The 17,638-nt window shown below is 35.2% G+C and overlaps 1 protein-coding gene across 3 annotated transcripts in view; it reads right to left on the minus strand.

Annotated features, from left to right (window-relative positions):
- Window positions 1-17,638, minus strand: part of LOC119071991 (1-phosphatidylinositol 4,5-bisphosphate phosphodiesterase) — a 65,093-nt gene that overhangs the window by 13,582 nt on the left and 33,873 nt on the right. For 2 of the 3 annotated variants that reach the window (XR_005086770.1, XM_037177116.1), the window contains exons 2-5: window positions 9,814-10,002; window positions 8,370-8,429; window positions 5,541-5,678; window positions 1,643-1,722 (exon numbers count right to left, since the gene is read on the minus strand). Coding sequence is in view for 2 of the 3 variants with exons in the window: in XM_037177116.1 (XP_037033011.1) it covers window positions 1,643-1,722; window positions 5,541-5,678; window positions 8,370-8,429; window positions 9,814-9,984 (449 nt within the window). In the remaining variant the exon portion in view is untranslated. The remainder of the gene's footprint in view (window positions 1-1,642; window positions 1,723-5,540; window positions 5,679-8,369; window positions 8,430-9,813; window positions 10,003-17,638) is intronic. The other variant, XM_037177119.1, reaches the window with a different exon arrangement.

The raw sequence follows: 17,638 nt of genomic DNA on the forward strand, positions 1-17,638 counted from the left end.
TTTTTGACACCTTTTGATCTAGTACGTTTAGCACTACCATTTTGACGTACATCAATCACATCAATCAGAAACATTGTTGATGTTTACAAACCACAAAATGGTTCTTTGATGCAATTGGAATTTTGTAAAAGTTGAATCGAAAATCGAATATTTTAATATAAAATGTTTAGTGTTTGATGGTCAAATGTTGTGCAATCGATAGGCCTTATCTTTTCGCAGGTAATTTAATTCGTAAACATGCACTGATCCAAATTTTTATTTTCGAAAGATTGTTTTAGGAAAATGTTGCAGCATCAACTGCTTACATAGATTAGATTATCGCCGGTCCAAACTTTAGAAAACAGATTCTTTTTCTTTGAATCGATGCGTTATGATGATATTGTCTCCGTAAACACGAAATTGAATCGACACAAAGATCTCAACTGTGAAAAAAAAATTTGATGCCACACCTTGAGGCTCCGGAAACATCGAGTGACCTAAAATCTTAAATCGGTCCAATGACCTTGGACATGAAAATTTTGTTCTAGGACCCCCCTCAACTTTCATTTTTGAACATTTGTCCCGAAGAGACCAAATCTCTACGACGCCATCTTGTGACCGTACCTACATTAAAGTTGGCACACTGAATTGACACATTTTCCAACTTTTTTCAAAAACGCTTCCGCCGATTTTTTTAATATATACCTCAATCGATAGGTATTTTCAGCGGCTATCAACGATGGAAATTGCACGAAAATTCTATGTACCGTTTTTGACAAAATTGAGAAAAACCACCCAAAAAACCACTTTTTGGTAATTTGCGGTGCCTCACATGCATGTGGCCGCTCTCAAATGTTTTTATTCGGAAGCTCCGACCTCGAAAACCCTTTAGACACAAATTTCACTACAATCCATTGTATTTACGCTAAATGGTAGCCATTTTTCGTTTCAAAAATTCCGACTTTGAAGCCACCTAGCGGCCAAGCGACGCATAAAAATTTTTTTTGACCTACATTTCCTGAATCAGCATCAAAAGCTCTACCGAAATCAACCGTAAAACCATTAGGTCCGAGGTACGGCCTCAGTCCTAACCTAGGTCCGAACTCAACTTTTTCCCATCTCGCCACCATGAAAAACACACCTATCTACTTTTTAGATTTTTAGAAACAACGATGCCCTGTGGGCATCGTGTAATAGATGCCGGGACAGTCATGTATTAAGGCGCAGCGCTGCGCGCTGCGCTTGCAATAAACACCATGTGCTTACTATCAGCTCGGCACACAAAGTATTACAAACGGCATATTAAATGTAATAGCCCTCCAGCACTTGGTTTGGGGCTAACAATGATCAGAGTTACCGTTATTCATTATCAGCGCATCATATACAACACACAAACGTAATTTTCCATGCAGTTTTAACTGGGGTTCTGCTCTGACCGATTTCGTAATTTTCGATTTTGAGTGAGTTGCATGGTTGTAATTACATTTCCACTCGTAATGGGGTGAATAGATTCATTAAATAAACATACAAAAGCGTAAATGTGTGTGTTTTGCAGTGGAACACCAAAGCACAACGAACAAAGTCATAAACAAACTAGAAAAACACCACCTCCCACCATGCATAATTAATGTAAAAGAAAAACATTTGTAGTCAGAAAACTTACTGCTTTTTCAGACATGTCATAGGGCAGACATTATTTGCTTTCACATTATGGGTAATTTTCCTAAGGCCATCTACCCACAGCTGTTGAACAAAATGAAATATCTCGTTGAATTATTAAATGAAATGAATTTGAAATTTTGTTCTAAATTACACATTGGTTATTATTCCGGTGCGAATGTGTGAACGAGACGGTGCGATGTTATATTAAAACACTTTCAGAAAAGTGTAGTTCCATTAGTTGCACACAAAACTTATTGTTATTCGAAAACTTTAAGTTTCGTTTCATATTCCGTTTTAACGGGATTGTTCACCCAGAAGTTAAATTCATTCCACAGACGTTAAACTCATTCCAACTCTTTTCATTAATAATTTCAATGGTCACGGTCTGCACAAATTCCATCCGTTTGGCATAAAGTATGCGAAGGAACGATACAGAAATCGTGGCCAACAACAGAAATAAACTTTCTATCGTCATTGCTGCAGGAATTTATGCTTTTCGAGTGAAAACGTACGGATGGAGGCAGAGACACAACGTTTATAATTGGAATAATGGACGGCCCTATTTTCAGCCACACCAATTAGATTCACTATCCGTGCCTGTGAATTTTGTCACTCAACAAGAATCGTCCGAAAGAAAGCTCTTACAAAAAATACTGAGTTTTTTCTGTGTATTTCACTGTGGCATCCACAACTCTATCGAAGAGTCAACGTACTAGACCCGATGCTTGTTACAGGTCTAATAAAAATTCCTTCATGAATATTGCAGCACGATACCTGTTCCAACAAAACTATACACAAAATGAAACTTTTTTTATGTTATACTGGGGTGGTGGTTGTTCAAACAAGACAGAGTACAGACTTTCTGTTATATTTATGTACGTATACGGTACAATATCACAATATCCGGCTTTTTTCAATTATTACCGTATGATTAAAGAGAAAGAAAAATATGAAAATAGAAGTAAGCTCTCCCAGTGTGTTCTACGACAAGATCAATATGTAATAATGGATGGCCTGTACGGATGAATTACAATTTGCTGATAACTTGTTAGGATAAAAATGCCGACGATATGTCAATATGTAATATGAACTGTTGCAAGTGATATAAATGGCATTGGTATTTTGTTACGCGATTAAAATGTTTAATAATAATTCCGTCAGGATTATAATAGATGATAAACCCGCTGAGGCACACAGTTTGAATGCGTTTTGGAACATTTTCTTATTTAATTCATTCATGGTAAGTGTTACGGTTCCTTTTCAACCTACTTTGTTTAGCTTTTACTGGAATACAATTAATAGTAAATGTTGCCAAATTGTATGCCCATCACATATGACTACTACCCAGGGCATACTTTTTGGAAACTAATTTCTTGAATTTCTTGAAATTTCTCGAATTTTCTCGAATTTCTTAAAATTTCTCGAATTCGAGAAATTCGAGAAACTTCAAGAAACTCGAGAAATTAGTTTCTTGAAATTTCTTGAATTTCTCGAAGTTTCTCGAATTTCTTGAATTTTCTGGAATTTCTTGAAATTTCTCGAATTCGAGAATTTCAAGAAACTTTGAGAAATTCAAGAAATATTTCTCGAAATTTCTTGAATTTCTCGAAGTTTCTTGAATTTCTCAAAGTTGCTTGAATTTCTCGATTTTCTCTAAAAGTTTCTAAAAAGTAGGCCCTGCTACTACCTCCAAGTACTGTTACCGTCACTTTTGTCGTTCTTCTGAATTATGCAATAAATTTTGGCTGATAAAATTCATGAATTTATTATCACGCTTCATTATCACTTTATTGACGCAATTAGTTGAAATTGTTTCCAAACGGCATTGGCATTTGTTTCTCGCCGTATAGTATAGTTATACGCTGAGGGAATGTTTAACATTCAGAATGTTTTATCTGTTTAAAAACGGTTTTATTAGCAATCTTGTCAATCGTACAGGACAAATTCACATAAATAAAATTTGTAATCTGTTTGTGATGTGATGTAATGTTGGCTGGGAACTACAGGATTCATCCGATTGAAGGTTTTTGAAGGTGCATTTTGTGATGAACGCACGGGTTGAAATGGAATTCGTATTTTGACGAAATAAGCAACCTCACTCCTCAAATTCCATGGTCTTCGATATTTCTCTTTTTTGCAAATTCAAAATTTCTTTTTTACCAAAAAATGTCACGTTTCAACAGTTTTTCATTTGTTTATCGATAAAGAACGACAAAAATAAGTCATGATCTTCGACCAACACTGTCTTGTTGAAAGAAATGAAGTGAAAGATATTGCCGTTTCTAAAAGGTTAATTTAAACACGCAGAAATCGTCATACTTTATATAATCCCTTCACGATTAATTGGGAAAATTCGTAGCATAGGTTTCTTACGCTTAGGCTTTCGTTCTGTTATCCAGATTAGTTGTGGAGGTGAGAGGCTCCTCACGAGGTCTTCTAATATTTGTATGATGTCACGAACTGGTACAAAGGGTCACAAGATCGAGTCGGCGATCAGAAACGATCCCCCAATCTAATTGCTATGAATTAGGTAAACAAAAAAAGGGAAATCGTCCTACAAGTCTGAACTTATATCAAACCTTTGCGCTTTGTAATGAAAATTATCATTGGATTCAATGGCTGCTGTGTAAAATTGTCGATGTGACTCCTACTTATTTGGGAAAAATTGATAGCCAAATCCCAAAATCCGAGAACTCAATTCGGATCGATATGGCAACCACAAATTTAACAGTATTTATGAGGAGTTCTGAGGAAACACAGACTTTTCTTATGATATGACGAAGTTGGTGGACGTTGTAATGAAGCAACGACTTTTATTTATGCGACCAATTAGACTAATCATAATCAACCTACTGAAGTAGAAGCTGAAGTAGACTTAGCTGGGATTGTTAATCGCTCATCTATGTTATTATCACCCAAAGTCACCGGTTGGTTATCATGTGAGTCGGATGGTTTGATAAAAAAGGACAAAAACAATCCGAGTTCGTTCTCAGAAAATTCGATCGTAAAATCCTCAGTTCGTCACGATTATACAGAATTTTCGAGAGAGAAAAAAAAATCCAATTTTTGAAGGTGAAGGTCTGGATGAATAAAAAATCATACGCCAATCAATTGAAATTTGCACTGAATGAATGAATGTATCAATTCATTGAAATACTGTGTTCGCATTTTAATACATTTGATGGATTTTCATTTACAAAAAAAAAGAGGAAAATAATTTCTATAACTTTTCCGAAGGTTACACTACCAGCTTGCGAAACATTTATCGGTATATATATATACCGAACGTATCATTATATATTCGAAATGCGAATATTGACAGTTATAATAACTTTTCTTCTCGTCCCATCAAGACACACGATATGGATTGGTAAATATTGGCATTTAGAGTGTTTGCTCTAGAATTCCATAGTGTTAGTATGTATGTTACACTAAAAATAATATTCAATGCCTTAATAGCTTTCATAATTCCCGATGAAAATGTTTATGTGTTGACTCAGCCAACTGAAGAATGGCTGAGGTACATTATATACATTGTGTACCCACGGTTTTCACGGGGTACAAGTGCCAGTCCCTGGAAATTATTTTACTTGTTACCATCACGGTAACAGTCGAACATTTTTTGCGTCGCAACAACATCGATGCGATAGAGCTGGATGCTATTTTAGTTTGCTGAAATAAACCATTTCCCTATTTACACTTCCGTGCTTTCGTCAATGTTACATTCGATGAATGAAAAGAAAAATATTATATCTATGTAGGGAATCGAACGACGCAGTTCCGTATCTATAGAAACCAGCATCTATTATATCATGGTTATTCCGCAATTACTTCGTTTTCATCCTTGAACCTGACATTGATAACCTACAAGTGTGTGCACGATATATAGATTTACTTGCCTTTGCCGTCGCTGCATCTGGGCACACAATGTGTTGGTAATTTATGTTGATATAATCGGTTCCCGAACATATGGTAAGTGATTTTTCATCTAGCGTGTCGCCATGACGATTGAACAGTTTGTCAGTTAATTTCTGGTCCTGGAAAAAATGAAATAACGAAAATGTGAATGGAAACTTGTTAGAAGGTGAAGGTGAGTGAAACACAGCATGAAAATAACATCGGATGCAATTACGTCTACAAGTGCTTTTTATCAAGGACTCTGACTTCAGGTAGTTCTACGTTGGTGTAATTAGAACGTACCGTTTGGTACAAAGAGACATTTACGTGTAATTATTGCCTAAATAAACTCTAAAAATGGTCGAAAAGAGAATCAATGAACGATTGTTGTTGAATCATTGTTCATTTAGTTTTGTCCCTAACCATGATGTGAATGTTGATTTTAATCGATTTGAAATCATTATTGTGGTGACCACCTCTATTTACTTGTTTCATCTTGCAGCTGCATAATAACCAACGAAGTAGGTGGTACTGGAATTAGTTTAGTTACTACAGTCACCCCTAACAATCAACACTACCTACGTCTTTAATTTTTCAAGGGAAGTACATTGCTCGTAAAAAAATTGATGTTTTGCCTTCGAATTGGTATAAGAAGTCAACTTTTCATATATTTTTGATGGATAAATAACAATTGTAGTCTTACATAGACTTAGTAGTTACTAGTGGAAGGCGATGATGATAAACTATGGGCTGCGGATTGTCTGATGGGGCGCAAATCAGAACGAACTATAAAAAATTCTAAATAGACTCCTTATTCGTTCGTTGTCTACCTAGGGGAGAAAATCGGAAATTCTAACAAGAGCTCTTGTTGGAATTTTCTATTTTTCTCTCAGAGGTTAGCACAGCGTTTTTCATGCGTGCATGTTGTCTTTTGCGGTTTCTCTTCACGACACGAAAACATAAAACATCGATTCGCCGCCATGCTATTTTCGAAACCATATACAAAGTGACAGTTCGAATGAGAAAACTTCTCTTTTCTCCCCACGGGAGAGTGAGTGCTGCACTTTTGTTACTAGAAGTCGTCAAGAAAACACAACTTTCTCGTGGCCTATTGAGGGGAGAAAATAAGGCAAACACAACGCGAGGTAGTAACTATTTCTGAGAAATTATTTTCCTAAATTTTCTTAGAGAATCTTAAAGAATCTTAGAAAATGTGGAAATTTTCAGTAATCGATCTATTGTCACCTCATCACTTAGACGTTTTTGAGGACCAGTTTTATTCATGCTATAGGAAATCGACCGACCCTAGTCGATAATCAATACTCTGAGGGCGTCAAACGAAGTACTTGAATTATGACAAGTACATGAAACTCCAGAAGAATGAGGTGCATGACATGCACTGCATGTTCAGAAGAATAGGAAGTGAAGAAATAGTTATTTGTTAACATACCGTCAATATGTGCTTCAGCTGTTTTTCAGATGGATGAAATAGCTACACGCAGAAAGACGTTAACACGTTGCCGGTTATTGCGACCTGTCAAATTTAGGCACACCGGAAAGTGCTAAAGGAGTCAAGGAATACCTCTAAATAAATTTCCAAAAATCAAAAATTTGAATTTTGATTTTTAGAAATTGATTTGGAGGTATTCCTTGACTCCTTTAGCACTTTTAGCCTGCTTGAGCCCCTACGTGTTAAAGGAGTTTTGTTTGTGTGAGTGTATCAACTGAAGCAAATTCATGTCTAAATCACACTGACATTCTCTGTAGGGAAAAAGTTAGACATTTCAATTGGACTTCCAATTTTGGAGGGTGTTGTTTCGTTTGTTGACAGAGTGTAGCGAGGGACACAAGTCACCCGAGAAAATGAAATTTCCTACTTTCCGATGTTAAGAGGCATGAAATTCGTTTGGGCATTATTCAAACACTGCATTTTGGATTTCAATAAACAAAGGTTGGTTGCAGCAGTTTGACCAGCTCCGACTGCTAAAACTGCTACAACACTCATCGAAAGTAAATAACGAAACATTTGTGTGTTAAAATTTTAGCTAAGCATCATCCATGCCTCTTAGTGCATAATTTTCCACAACAAAGGCATCCGGAATTTCAGCTGAGGTGAGAGTATGACTATTGTGCAAAGCCATCTCTAGATTAATCATTGACTGAGGGTAGTAACAATTCAACGTTGACTAGCTAATTGAAACCAGAGTCATGCCAAGACGTTGCCACGGAACCAAAACTTTAATTAAGTTTGTTCATTCGGAATAATTGCATTTCGACTATTTGAATATGATTGGCTTCATCATAATGAGTAACAAAACGTAAACTGGTTCATAGCAGTCTGTCTGTAGTTTGGATTTTAGCAGAAATTTTTCTTTTTGCATTGTGGCATACACTATTTCACGCTCATCTGGCATGTAAATGTATAAATGCAAATAGAATTCAGCAGAGCGTATGTACAACAAACATTTTACAGCCCATTTTGAATGTTAAACATGGCTGTTGCGAAATTCAATATTGGCTTAGCATAGATCTATATAACGAATATAATAAGATAATGTGTAGTGTACGGTGGTATTATATAGGTAAAATATTCAAATCCAATTAACCGTATTACGTATACTTACCTACCTATCCATACATTTTAATGTACATACGGAAAATTGTGTATGAATCAACAAAAAGAGGCTAACAAAATGTTTGAAAATTGAATTTACTCGCAAGTATTTACTCAAAACTAAACTTTTGAAAATTGGATTTTAAAACTCGAGTTTGTACGACTTGAAATACATGTCTAGTTCAAAATGTAATAATAGAAAGAAAATAGCATTTACCTTAGGCAATCCACCGGCACGAATATCACTAACTTGACATAGTTCTACAACATCACCTTCCTGGAAATAGACGAAAAAATAAAAAATAAAATTTAGTTAGAAGTCAGCCGTTTCTATGGTTAAATTTCATTTACTGCATATTTCATTCACAATTCAGATTCAATTGTGTACAGGTAATTTTGATTCAATTGGAAAAGCTCGGTATGCAACACAAAATGAAATGAAATTTTTGGGGCGAATGTGCGGAATAGTAGATTTGGGTCCTTGTTCGGACGAATACGAAGTTTGTAACAATATAACGATGTTCAAACAATATCATTTGATGTCAACCTGTTTGCTTCAACTGATCCACTCAAACAGCCATACTGCTTGATACGCCTTTATACGAGTTTCATAATCACACTTGTGTGGTAGTAATTAGAACCGTTAGAAATTCAAAAGCAGTGCGATTGTATGAGTGCACCAGCTGGTAAAACTTGAAAAGAAAATTCAATTGACATCAACGACTAACTGTACTTCAGTTGATGCTACGTATTTTAGCATGGAAATGTTCTTCATGCAACAGGGATCAGCGTAGCGTCATTTCTTATCATTTCTCCGATAAAATTGTCATTTTGGGTTGCTACAGCACGTACAATACACAATGTGAGTGTGAAACGAGTGAAATAAAGCCAGAATATAACCTTTCCACTCGTCAAAAAAAAAAATTGGCAGCACAGGCGTAGTCTCACGGGACCAGGTGGAAAGAAAACGTAATTAGATAATGAATCATTTCCGAGGTGTGCTGCGAAAGAATAATTTTTACACAGAAACATGAGGTAAGGTTGCTTAACTTGATGTCAGTGGGACAAATGTTGGAACTGGCTCCTCGTGTGTTTTATTTTTGACGATCGATAAACTTCACACAAGAAGTTCCGTTTCCATCCCAGTTGTCCCATTGATAAGTAATGCACTGTTACTTGTACATCATCGTTACTTATCGGCTTATTTCCTTAAAGCGAAACGAGGAAAAAATTCTAGAGTTGAAGCGAAATATCTTCAGAAAATAATACTGTGAAGCCACGAGCAAGCATTTGTTTGAAATAATGAGTAAAAATGAAGTCGTTTTCAATTCAGAAAGGTTCAATCCTACCACCGAGTTTACTTATCGGAGAATGTCTTCAGGATGGGGCAATCAAATTTCATCATAATATTTCTTCAGCTGATTCACTCATACAAACAAAACTGGCTCTGCATGTTTATACGGTATACGGTTAAATCCGTATTAACACTTATAACCAGCTTTGTTTGCATGAAGGAATGAGCCGAAAATTAAGATGAAATTTGATTACCCTTTCCTGAAAAAAAAACTTGCTGCTGTTCTACCGCGCTTAAACAAAAGTTCGCTACCACCTAAAACGCTTCGCCGCATTTCAATCGAAAGAAACATAATAAAAAAACTTACTTTTCCTTCGCTTTTCCAATAAATAAAAAATCCATATTCGTCGACTTTAAATGTACAGGCTAATTCCAAATCGGTATTATCTTTTTCCTCCGTCCATCGATCAAACACTCCACCATTTAGAAGGACTTCCGGCACCGGAATTTGCCAATTGAATTCAAATTTCTTTGTCATGTTTGGTTAGGATTCAATCTGAAAGAAAAAGAAAACGATTTTTCGTTGTTGAAACCATTTCGATCGGATTAACACTTAGACACTACAAGGGGCTGATGCTGAATGAATGGTTTGAGAACCAGCTGGAATTCTAAGAATTAAATTTAGACATTTTTTTTGTTCTCGTCGTTCAATTTAATTTATGTTTTCGAATAGAGATTTATCGTATTGTATTTTCACTGAATGGTGAAAACGCTTTAAATTTATCTATTTCTTTAGTCACATAAATTACTGCATTTGTGCAATGTTACTACAACAGGTGATTGTACTTTGTTACGTTTATTCCGATTTGAAGGAAAATTAAATGTAACCGTTGTTCGTACATTCAATGAACGTATAAACCAGGTATGGTCTGTAATAGCGATTTCACCTCCTTCACCCTTAGCCGAACTCATTATTGTATACTTTGCATGAATCATCAAATAAGAAATGCAACGAAAACGCAAAAAAAAACTTTAAGTTATTGTCCTTATTGGCATTTGAGCTGCACTGTGAAGGGCGTTACTTTTTCTCTGAAATGAGTATGAGTATGAGTGTAAGATCACGAGTTGTCTCTATTTTTCCATATATTTTTGGCGTATCGTTATCTTTGCTAAATGGTGTCGCCAGCTTGCACCTCAAGTACCAATATAGGCCTGTCACGAAAACGAAGAGGTTTAAAATTAACACAAAGAGATTGAATCTCCACCTACCACACTCCGAAAGGAAGGGCCTGCGTATGTTTTTACTGCAATGTACAATGCCGATGCAATTAAAGCGAGGGATAATAATGATAGCAAATAAATTAGCAATAACGTAAATGATTGTTTTAAAAATTGTAAAATTAAATTAGTTGACGATATTCAATTTAATGGCACAGTTGCCGAAAGAAACAAAACAAAACTAATTGAAAACATAAACAATCGTTCGTTTGTTGTTGTTTTTTTTCTACATATTTATACAACCAAACGGAACATCAGTATGAAAGGTTTTGTGTTTTCAGCGCATTCATTTAATATTCACAAAGTGAAATTCATTTATTTTAGCATTTTTATTGTTTCGTGCAATGAACACATATTTTTCATAAATATTTATTTTGCAATCGTCCGTGTATACGATAGGTACAGGAATGGTAAAGGGTTGTTCTTTTTCTGTAGAATCTACGTTAAACAAACTCTTACATTAGTTGTTTCATGATTTTCTTGTTCCAAGCTTTAAAACATAAAAGGAAATTAAGTTTCGTCTGTGATATAGTTGAAGAAATTGAAAAATTCTCATAATTAACAGAAATGAACGTACTCTACTTCATAATGCAGTTGCAAAGAAAACACTCAAAAGTTTGTAAAACTTTCAATGTGTTTTTCACACCGCAATTTCACTTTTGAAAGCTCGATGTTAGTTTGTGAAGGTCAAATGAAGCTCAAGCTCATGGGGTTCCTTTCGCAATCAGAGAATTTTGGATAGAAATTCAACGGATCTATAGTTCTGCCGTGACCAAAGGAGTAGACGTCATATTAGTGAGTATAACAATCCTTTTTGTGAGCGTTTTAAACTTTAAAAAGCTCTTAAAAAGCTTTTAAAAGCTTTGAATTTCTTGTAAATTGTTGATTTGCAACAAAGAAAACAATATCGTCATCAAAATCCACTAAAGGTACAATACAAATCGGTCAAACTACCCGAAACGCAAGTTTAGGGTGAGGAGCTTCACTTCATTGAGAAGTACTTAAAATTTAAATAATATTGTCAAAGGGTTGAAATACTTTTCCAGCTTTATACTGTCATCTGTTCACGCCACAGTCCATTATTTCTATTTAAATTATGAGTGCTTCGCCGGTAGTAGGACTATGCATTTTTGCTGATCCACTGAAGTTTTGCATCACCTTCTCTTCAGTATTTAAATACTTTGGTACAATCAAACATAAAAATTATAATGACATCTGACAAACGTCGAGCGTCAAATATCACCAGTAGCAAATTCTGTTAGACATATTCGGTATGGACTCTGGATTTCCAATTAAAATTCCAAAGAGGCTTTAAAAGCTCGTAAAAGCTCTTCAGAGGTAACAACAACCACTTAAGTTGTTTGTATTCGTTGAACACGGTGTACAATACTAAAAAGAGTCGCCTTGCCATTTTATCGGTCTGGCAAAGCTGTGAACGTCGGTATAATTTACAGTTTAATATTGAGCTACTTCATATAAATTATGCCACAAGCTGTGATTGTGTGCAGGTTATAAAGAACTCAACGAAATGTAATTGCAACAAAACTGACAGTTTGGTGTTGAGTGAATTATTGCCTATTGATTTTTACCTTTTACGAATTCATTTCTTATCTTTTACATCTATAAAATTGCTATGTCCATTACGGTGTGTAAAATCGACTAAATTTATGTGACATTAAATGTTTTTCTTTTCTTTTTCTTCATACAATTCATACGTTCATTCAACGGTCTTCACGTTTAAGATACCACTTTAAGACATGCAGCACACCATATTGAAAATATCATTCAAGCTGTGTGTTTTTTGTTGTTGTGTTGTTGTTTCGAATTCAATCTAATTGATTAGCACCAAGTATTTTAATTTGATTTCTTGGTTAATAATTTCATCAATATACACTTTTTCGCAACATGTGAAAAACGTATAAACGTTCAACTTATATACACACAGCATAATGTACCTATATATATTATACCGCTACCGTTGAATGGGTTAAACTATAAAATATTTTCTTTAATTTTTTCAATGTAAAATTCGAAATTCTCAAAACAAATTTTAATAATTTATGAGATCAGTAATATTGGTAACGTATTAATGGAATATGGTTTGTATTTAGCAATGAGTCGTCACATGGTTATTTTTAAAAATTTGTTTTTTCATTTCGAATTTCAAATTCTATCTGGTTTTGTGGATATCGGTTAAAAGGTAATCCTTTCTTTGTGTAGAGAGACAAGACAGACCATTTCTATGAATAGAAAGAATCAATTTTTCTTTTGGAAATGCAATTTTGTTTGGAATTAGACGTACGGAATTTTAAAAACCGACACATTTTCTGTTTTGTGCTGAATTTTGCATGTATCATGCCCGCTACCGAGTCCACTACCAAACAAGACAAACGGTTAAGATTTGGCCGAGATATTGAATTAAAAAATCTTGATTTTTGTATGAAAATAAACAAAATTTCGTATTTTTAGATAGCTCAAATAGTTAGTTAGTTAGTTCCTATGGAAAAGTGGATCCACCAACTCCTAACGTTTCTATAGATTTTCCTGAAATTATAGATTAAGGGCAGATGTTGAGGAAACTATTTTAATTTTCTTTCAAATTTTTTTTGGGTTAATTTATTGTTGATAATTTGTTTTCTTACGGCGCATAATGCGTCACCCTCAGCAAATATTAATTTTGTAAGTAAGAAAAATGGAGAAATCAAAAACTCAAGTAAAACACACAGACAGAAACGTTGAAGGTTTTCAAAATTCCGTTCCGAACGGTTCGTGTACTCTGAATTTACTCTCGCTAATCCATCTGTCATTTCAACGGTATGAACAGCTTTTAAATGAAGCGGTATATCGATGTGGGAGATTTAACTTGTCCGCATATTGATTGATTGTGCACCATACGCTAAATAACAATTCGAAAAATGCAATATTGTGAGTAATTAATAGCTTAACAAACATACTACCCAGTTATGAAAGAGTTAACCGACCGGAAATAGCGTATCTATAACACAATATGATTCATAAATTTCAAACATTGAAGTTTTATATGTTACTTGGGCTGCGAATCGTTTGACCAGAAGTAACTGATTACAAAGAATTGTCGTTAATTCTACGTGATTTTGTAAGCTCTATTGCAAAATTCCATGTTCTGCAACAAAAACAGACTTTCATCGTCCGAGTGGATCGCCGCCATTAAGTTGAATAGTAACTATGCGAATTTGAATGGAGTACCTGGTGTTGGAAGCACTTCCCGCCTCTGCCGCAAATGCGACGGAGAGAACGAAACAATAGCACACGTGACCGGAAGTTGTCCCTCTAACAACCAGCAAATCATCTCTAGACATCACAACGCAAAGCATCAACTTAAGGAACTGTTACAACAACAATAGACGTGTTTTTAAGAAGTCTATGCGATCAACACCGACTTCCGTTCGAGATTTAGCGACATCATCGCATTTGATAACAAGTCCAACAACCTTGCCAACAACGCTTATATCATCGATCCTACAATTAGATACGAAAACAGCGACAGCAACCAAGACTCAAAAATCCAAGCCGAAAAATGTGAAATCTACGAAAAGTGCTTTTCCTTTTATGAAGAAAAATATTTTTCGAGCTTCGACAAACATAAATGGTCGGTCCGAGGACTCTGGTTCGGGAGCCGTGGTACGATAGTGTGATTTTTTCAAAGATTTTAATTTAGATATTTCCGATTTGTTTCCGATTACGGAGGATATTTTAGTTCGTACAATTCAGATTATAAAAAGCCACATATCTGGTACCTAGTTATTGACGAAAACTTTGGTTGAATTTCACATTTGATGTAAATATTTTGTAATGCAATTTTTGATGGATATGCCTAGCAACCTTCTCTGAGAAGGCAGCACACTTTGTTTGTATTTTTTTATATAGTCAAATAAAGACCTTTCTCTCTTTCTCTGGATTGCATATGAATCCGTTCTGGTCGAAACTTGGTAGAATTCATAAAACATTTGTGTAATAAGGATTAAAACTCTAAACATTTGCTACATTGATACGAGTCCTACTCTACGAGTACTGCTCTACGAAGCAGGGCTGGACTAACCATATATGGTGTCATTAGGCAAGCCCGCTTGCTCCTTTCATTTTTCGTTTAAAATCTTATATTGTAGATATTTTCGACTAAATCTTGTCATTCGGAGCCCTATCCGAATTTTGATAGCCGGTCCGACTCTACATTGTAGACTCTACAATGTAGCAAAGAGATCGAGCTTGACTTTGAATTGTCTGGTGCGACAAATGTTAGAATCTCTGTGAAACTTGTGGATCAAGGTCGCATCAATAATAATCAATATTAATGGCACAAACTTTGGTTCTCCTGTGAAAGAAAGCCGAAGCAAGTTTAATAACTAACACAAGAAACAATTTCCATCATTTGCTCCGAAGGGAATGTACTCATCTCAACCTCCTCCACCTTCGTTTATTTCCAAAATATCTATGGAATGAATGATGCACAGTGCTCCATCGTATGTGATTATTTATTACTCACGCCCTTGACTTGCAATTATGATACATGAAGCAGCACCACACCACATATTTTGTGTTATATGTACTTTTAATGCACCACCGTTCATGTACGACAAAACCCATTCCACCGAGCAATATTCTAAATTAATGCTATTAACTTGTTGTACATTTTGTACTCAATATATAATGCAAACTGTAAACTAAACGAAAATTAAGACATTTGACTGTTCAATCTGTCACGATTTACCCAAAGACGATTGTAATAAAATATCGAAACCATATATACACTGATGCCAATCCAAACTATCCAAACTCGAGCTCAATCAGTCGAAACGTGGTATCCATAAACATATCGTACATATTGTATGTTCAACTGGATAAATATTAAATGAAATTTTAATGCGGTAGTGTTGTTACCTTCTGCTTAGGAAACTTTCAACAAAACTCTCATTGAAAATATTTAAATTCCAATTGAACACATCCTTCGCTATTGTTAAATTATTATGTGAATCGATGTGACCGTGCTATAATATGAGATAATTGACGACGTACATATGTTATTTGGACAATTGTTTGCTATAATTTGTAAAATGAGACATGAATATGAAGTAAACGTTGTGAACTACTTGTTCAATTTTATAATTAGCCCCGCACGGCATGGGTGATAGCAACGCACTTCAAGCAAAAATGATCATAGTGGTCAGCTGCAGAAAGTACTCTATTTTATATGAAAATATTTTTACAGTTGTGTGACACACTGTCAACTTTCAGTACCCTATTTAGAGGACCACTAATGCTTGAGGTGCTTTGGTATATATTTTATTAGAAGTGTTTATGGTGACGACGACAAATAAAGGTAAAATGTGTAGGAATAGTGAACCGTCATTCGTAATACCATTCGTTAAATTGTAATCGAGATTTTCGTAACGAAAATTTTCAATGATTTTAACATTTGCACATCCAACAAAACAAGAAGGGAAGTGTTATGCAGCGCAACATTGAAATGTTGGCTCGTTGAAGCTGAGTGTGCTTAATTTCATGTCAGCGCAATTATCGGATATATTGTGAGTTAGCATGAATCCAACTATCACTGGCTCCCGGCAGGATCTGTTTTGTAGAATGAAAACCTTTAGAATTTATGAAGCTCTCCGAATGACTTTCAAGGATTATTATCGATAAATCTCTTCCCGATCCTTTGCAGCATGGAAGGTTAGACAGTCATACAAACCATACTTAACTTCCCAACGTACACATTTTATGAGAGCTTTTAAGTGTCTGAGAAGAACGAATTTAGCTTTTTTCTGTGGACTACGGTGTTTTCAAAAAAAACGGTGAATCCTGTTCTTGATGGCTGCATAAAGTAGAATTACCTTTGTGTTGAACCATTTTAATTTGAACAAAGCTAATAATGGGTTCAAAATTGCGGTTGAGATTAGAACTCTTGAATTATTCCTATCTCGCACACCATACACACCATCCATTGCAGAAAATATTACTGTTGTACTGTATGACTGTACTGTACTGTTTTGCATACGGTTGGAACTTAATCGAGTAGTGGAAAACCGACTATTGAGTTGTCGCTATGAGACCCTACGTCTAAAATGAACAAATAAATCTCTCAAAATAGTAAATAGTAAATCTTGCGGCTATTGGAAGTTGACACGAAAACTATTTGTATTGAAAACATGAGAACAACTTTTAAGGGTGGTCTCACTTCAAATCGAATATTGTAATTAAGGCCAGGTTATGGTGTTATCAATGGCGATATGTTTACACAGACTTTGAGAACGCCGTAACCTGGCCCTAAAGAAAAACATCAAGCGCCATGAGAGCTTTCCTCCAGGCCTTTCTTTAGCTGATAATCAGTCCAGCCCATTTGTAGATTTCAATTAATGTCTTCAATACTACTGCACCTACCAATCAACATTAATTAATAATCAAATCAATATTGACAAACAAATTAGATCATTATTTGCACATGATTCTCTTTAATCGACTGATTAAAACATTAAAAAATTGTTTGAGGCAAATGCCTAAAGCCTTTCATTTGACATGTAAGCAAACAAGAAAACGGTGTTCGCACCAATTATGGTATTAAAGCAGTTAATGATGGTGTTAAAATGCGGCAATGTAATACATTGGTATGACAACAATTTTTCCATCTGCATAGTGCAGATTGCAGATCACACGGTCAAATGATCGCATGGTTAATGCAGCGACCACTAAAACCAAATCGCTGTGTCAACATATTTCTTGTGTTTATTGGCGAATACGGAATTAATTCATCAATAATTCATACTGAAGCATATTATCATCAAAACTATCACGATGACCCAAACAACAATGGCCTACATCTTTCTTCTTCTTCTTTTTTTTGTGTTTATTATTATTTCCAACTCATGCGAAAACAGCAG

This window comes from Bradysia coprophila, chromosome II (assembly GCF_014529535.1).
Source record: "Bradysia coprophila strain Holo2 chromosome II, BU_Bcop_v1, whole genome shotgun sequence".
NCBI lineage: Eukaryota > Metazoa > Arthropoda > Insecta > Diptera > Sciaridae > Bradysia > Bradysia coprophila.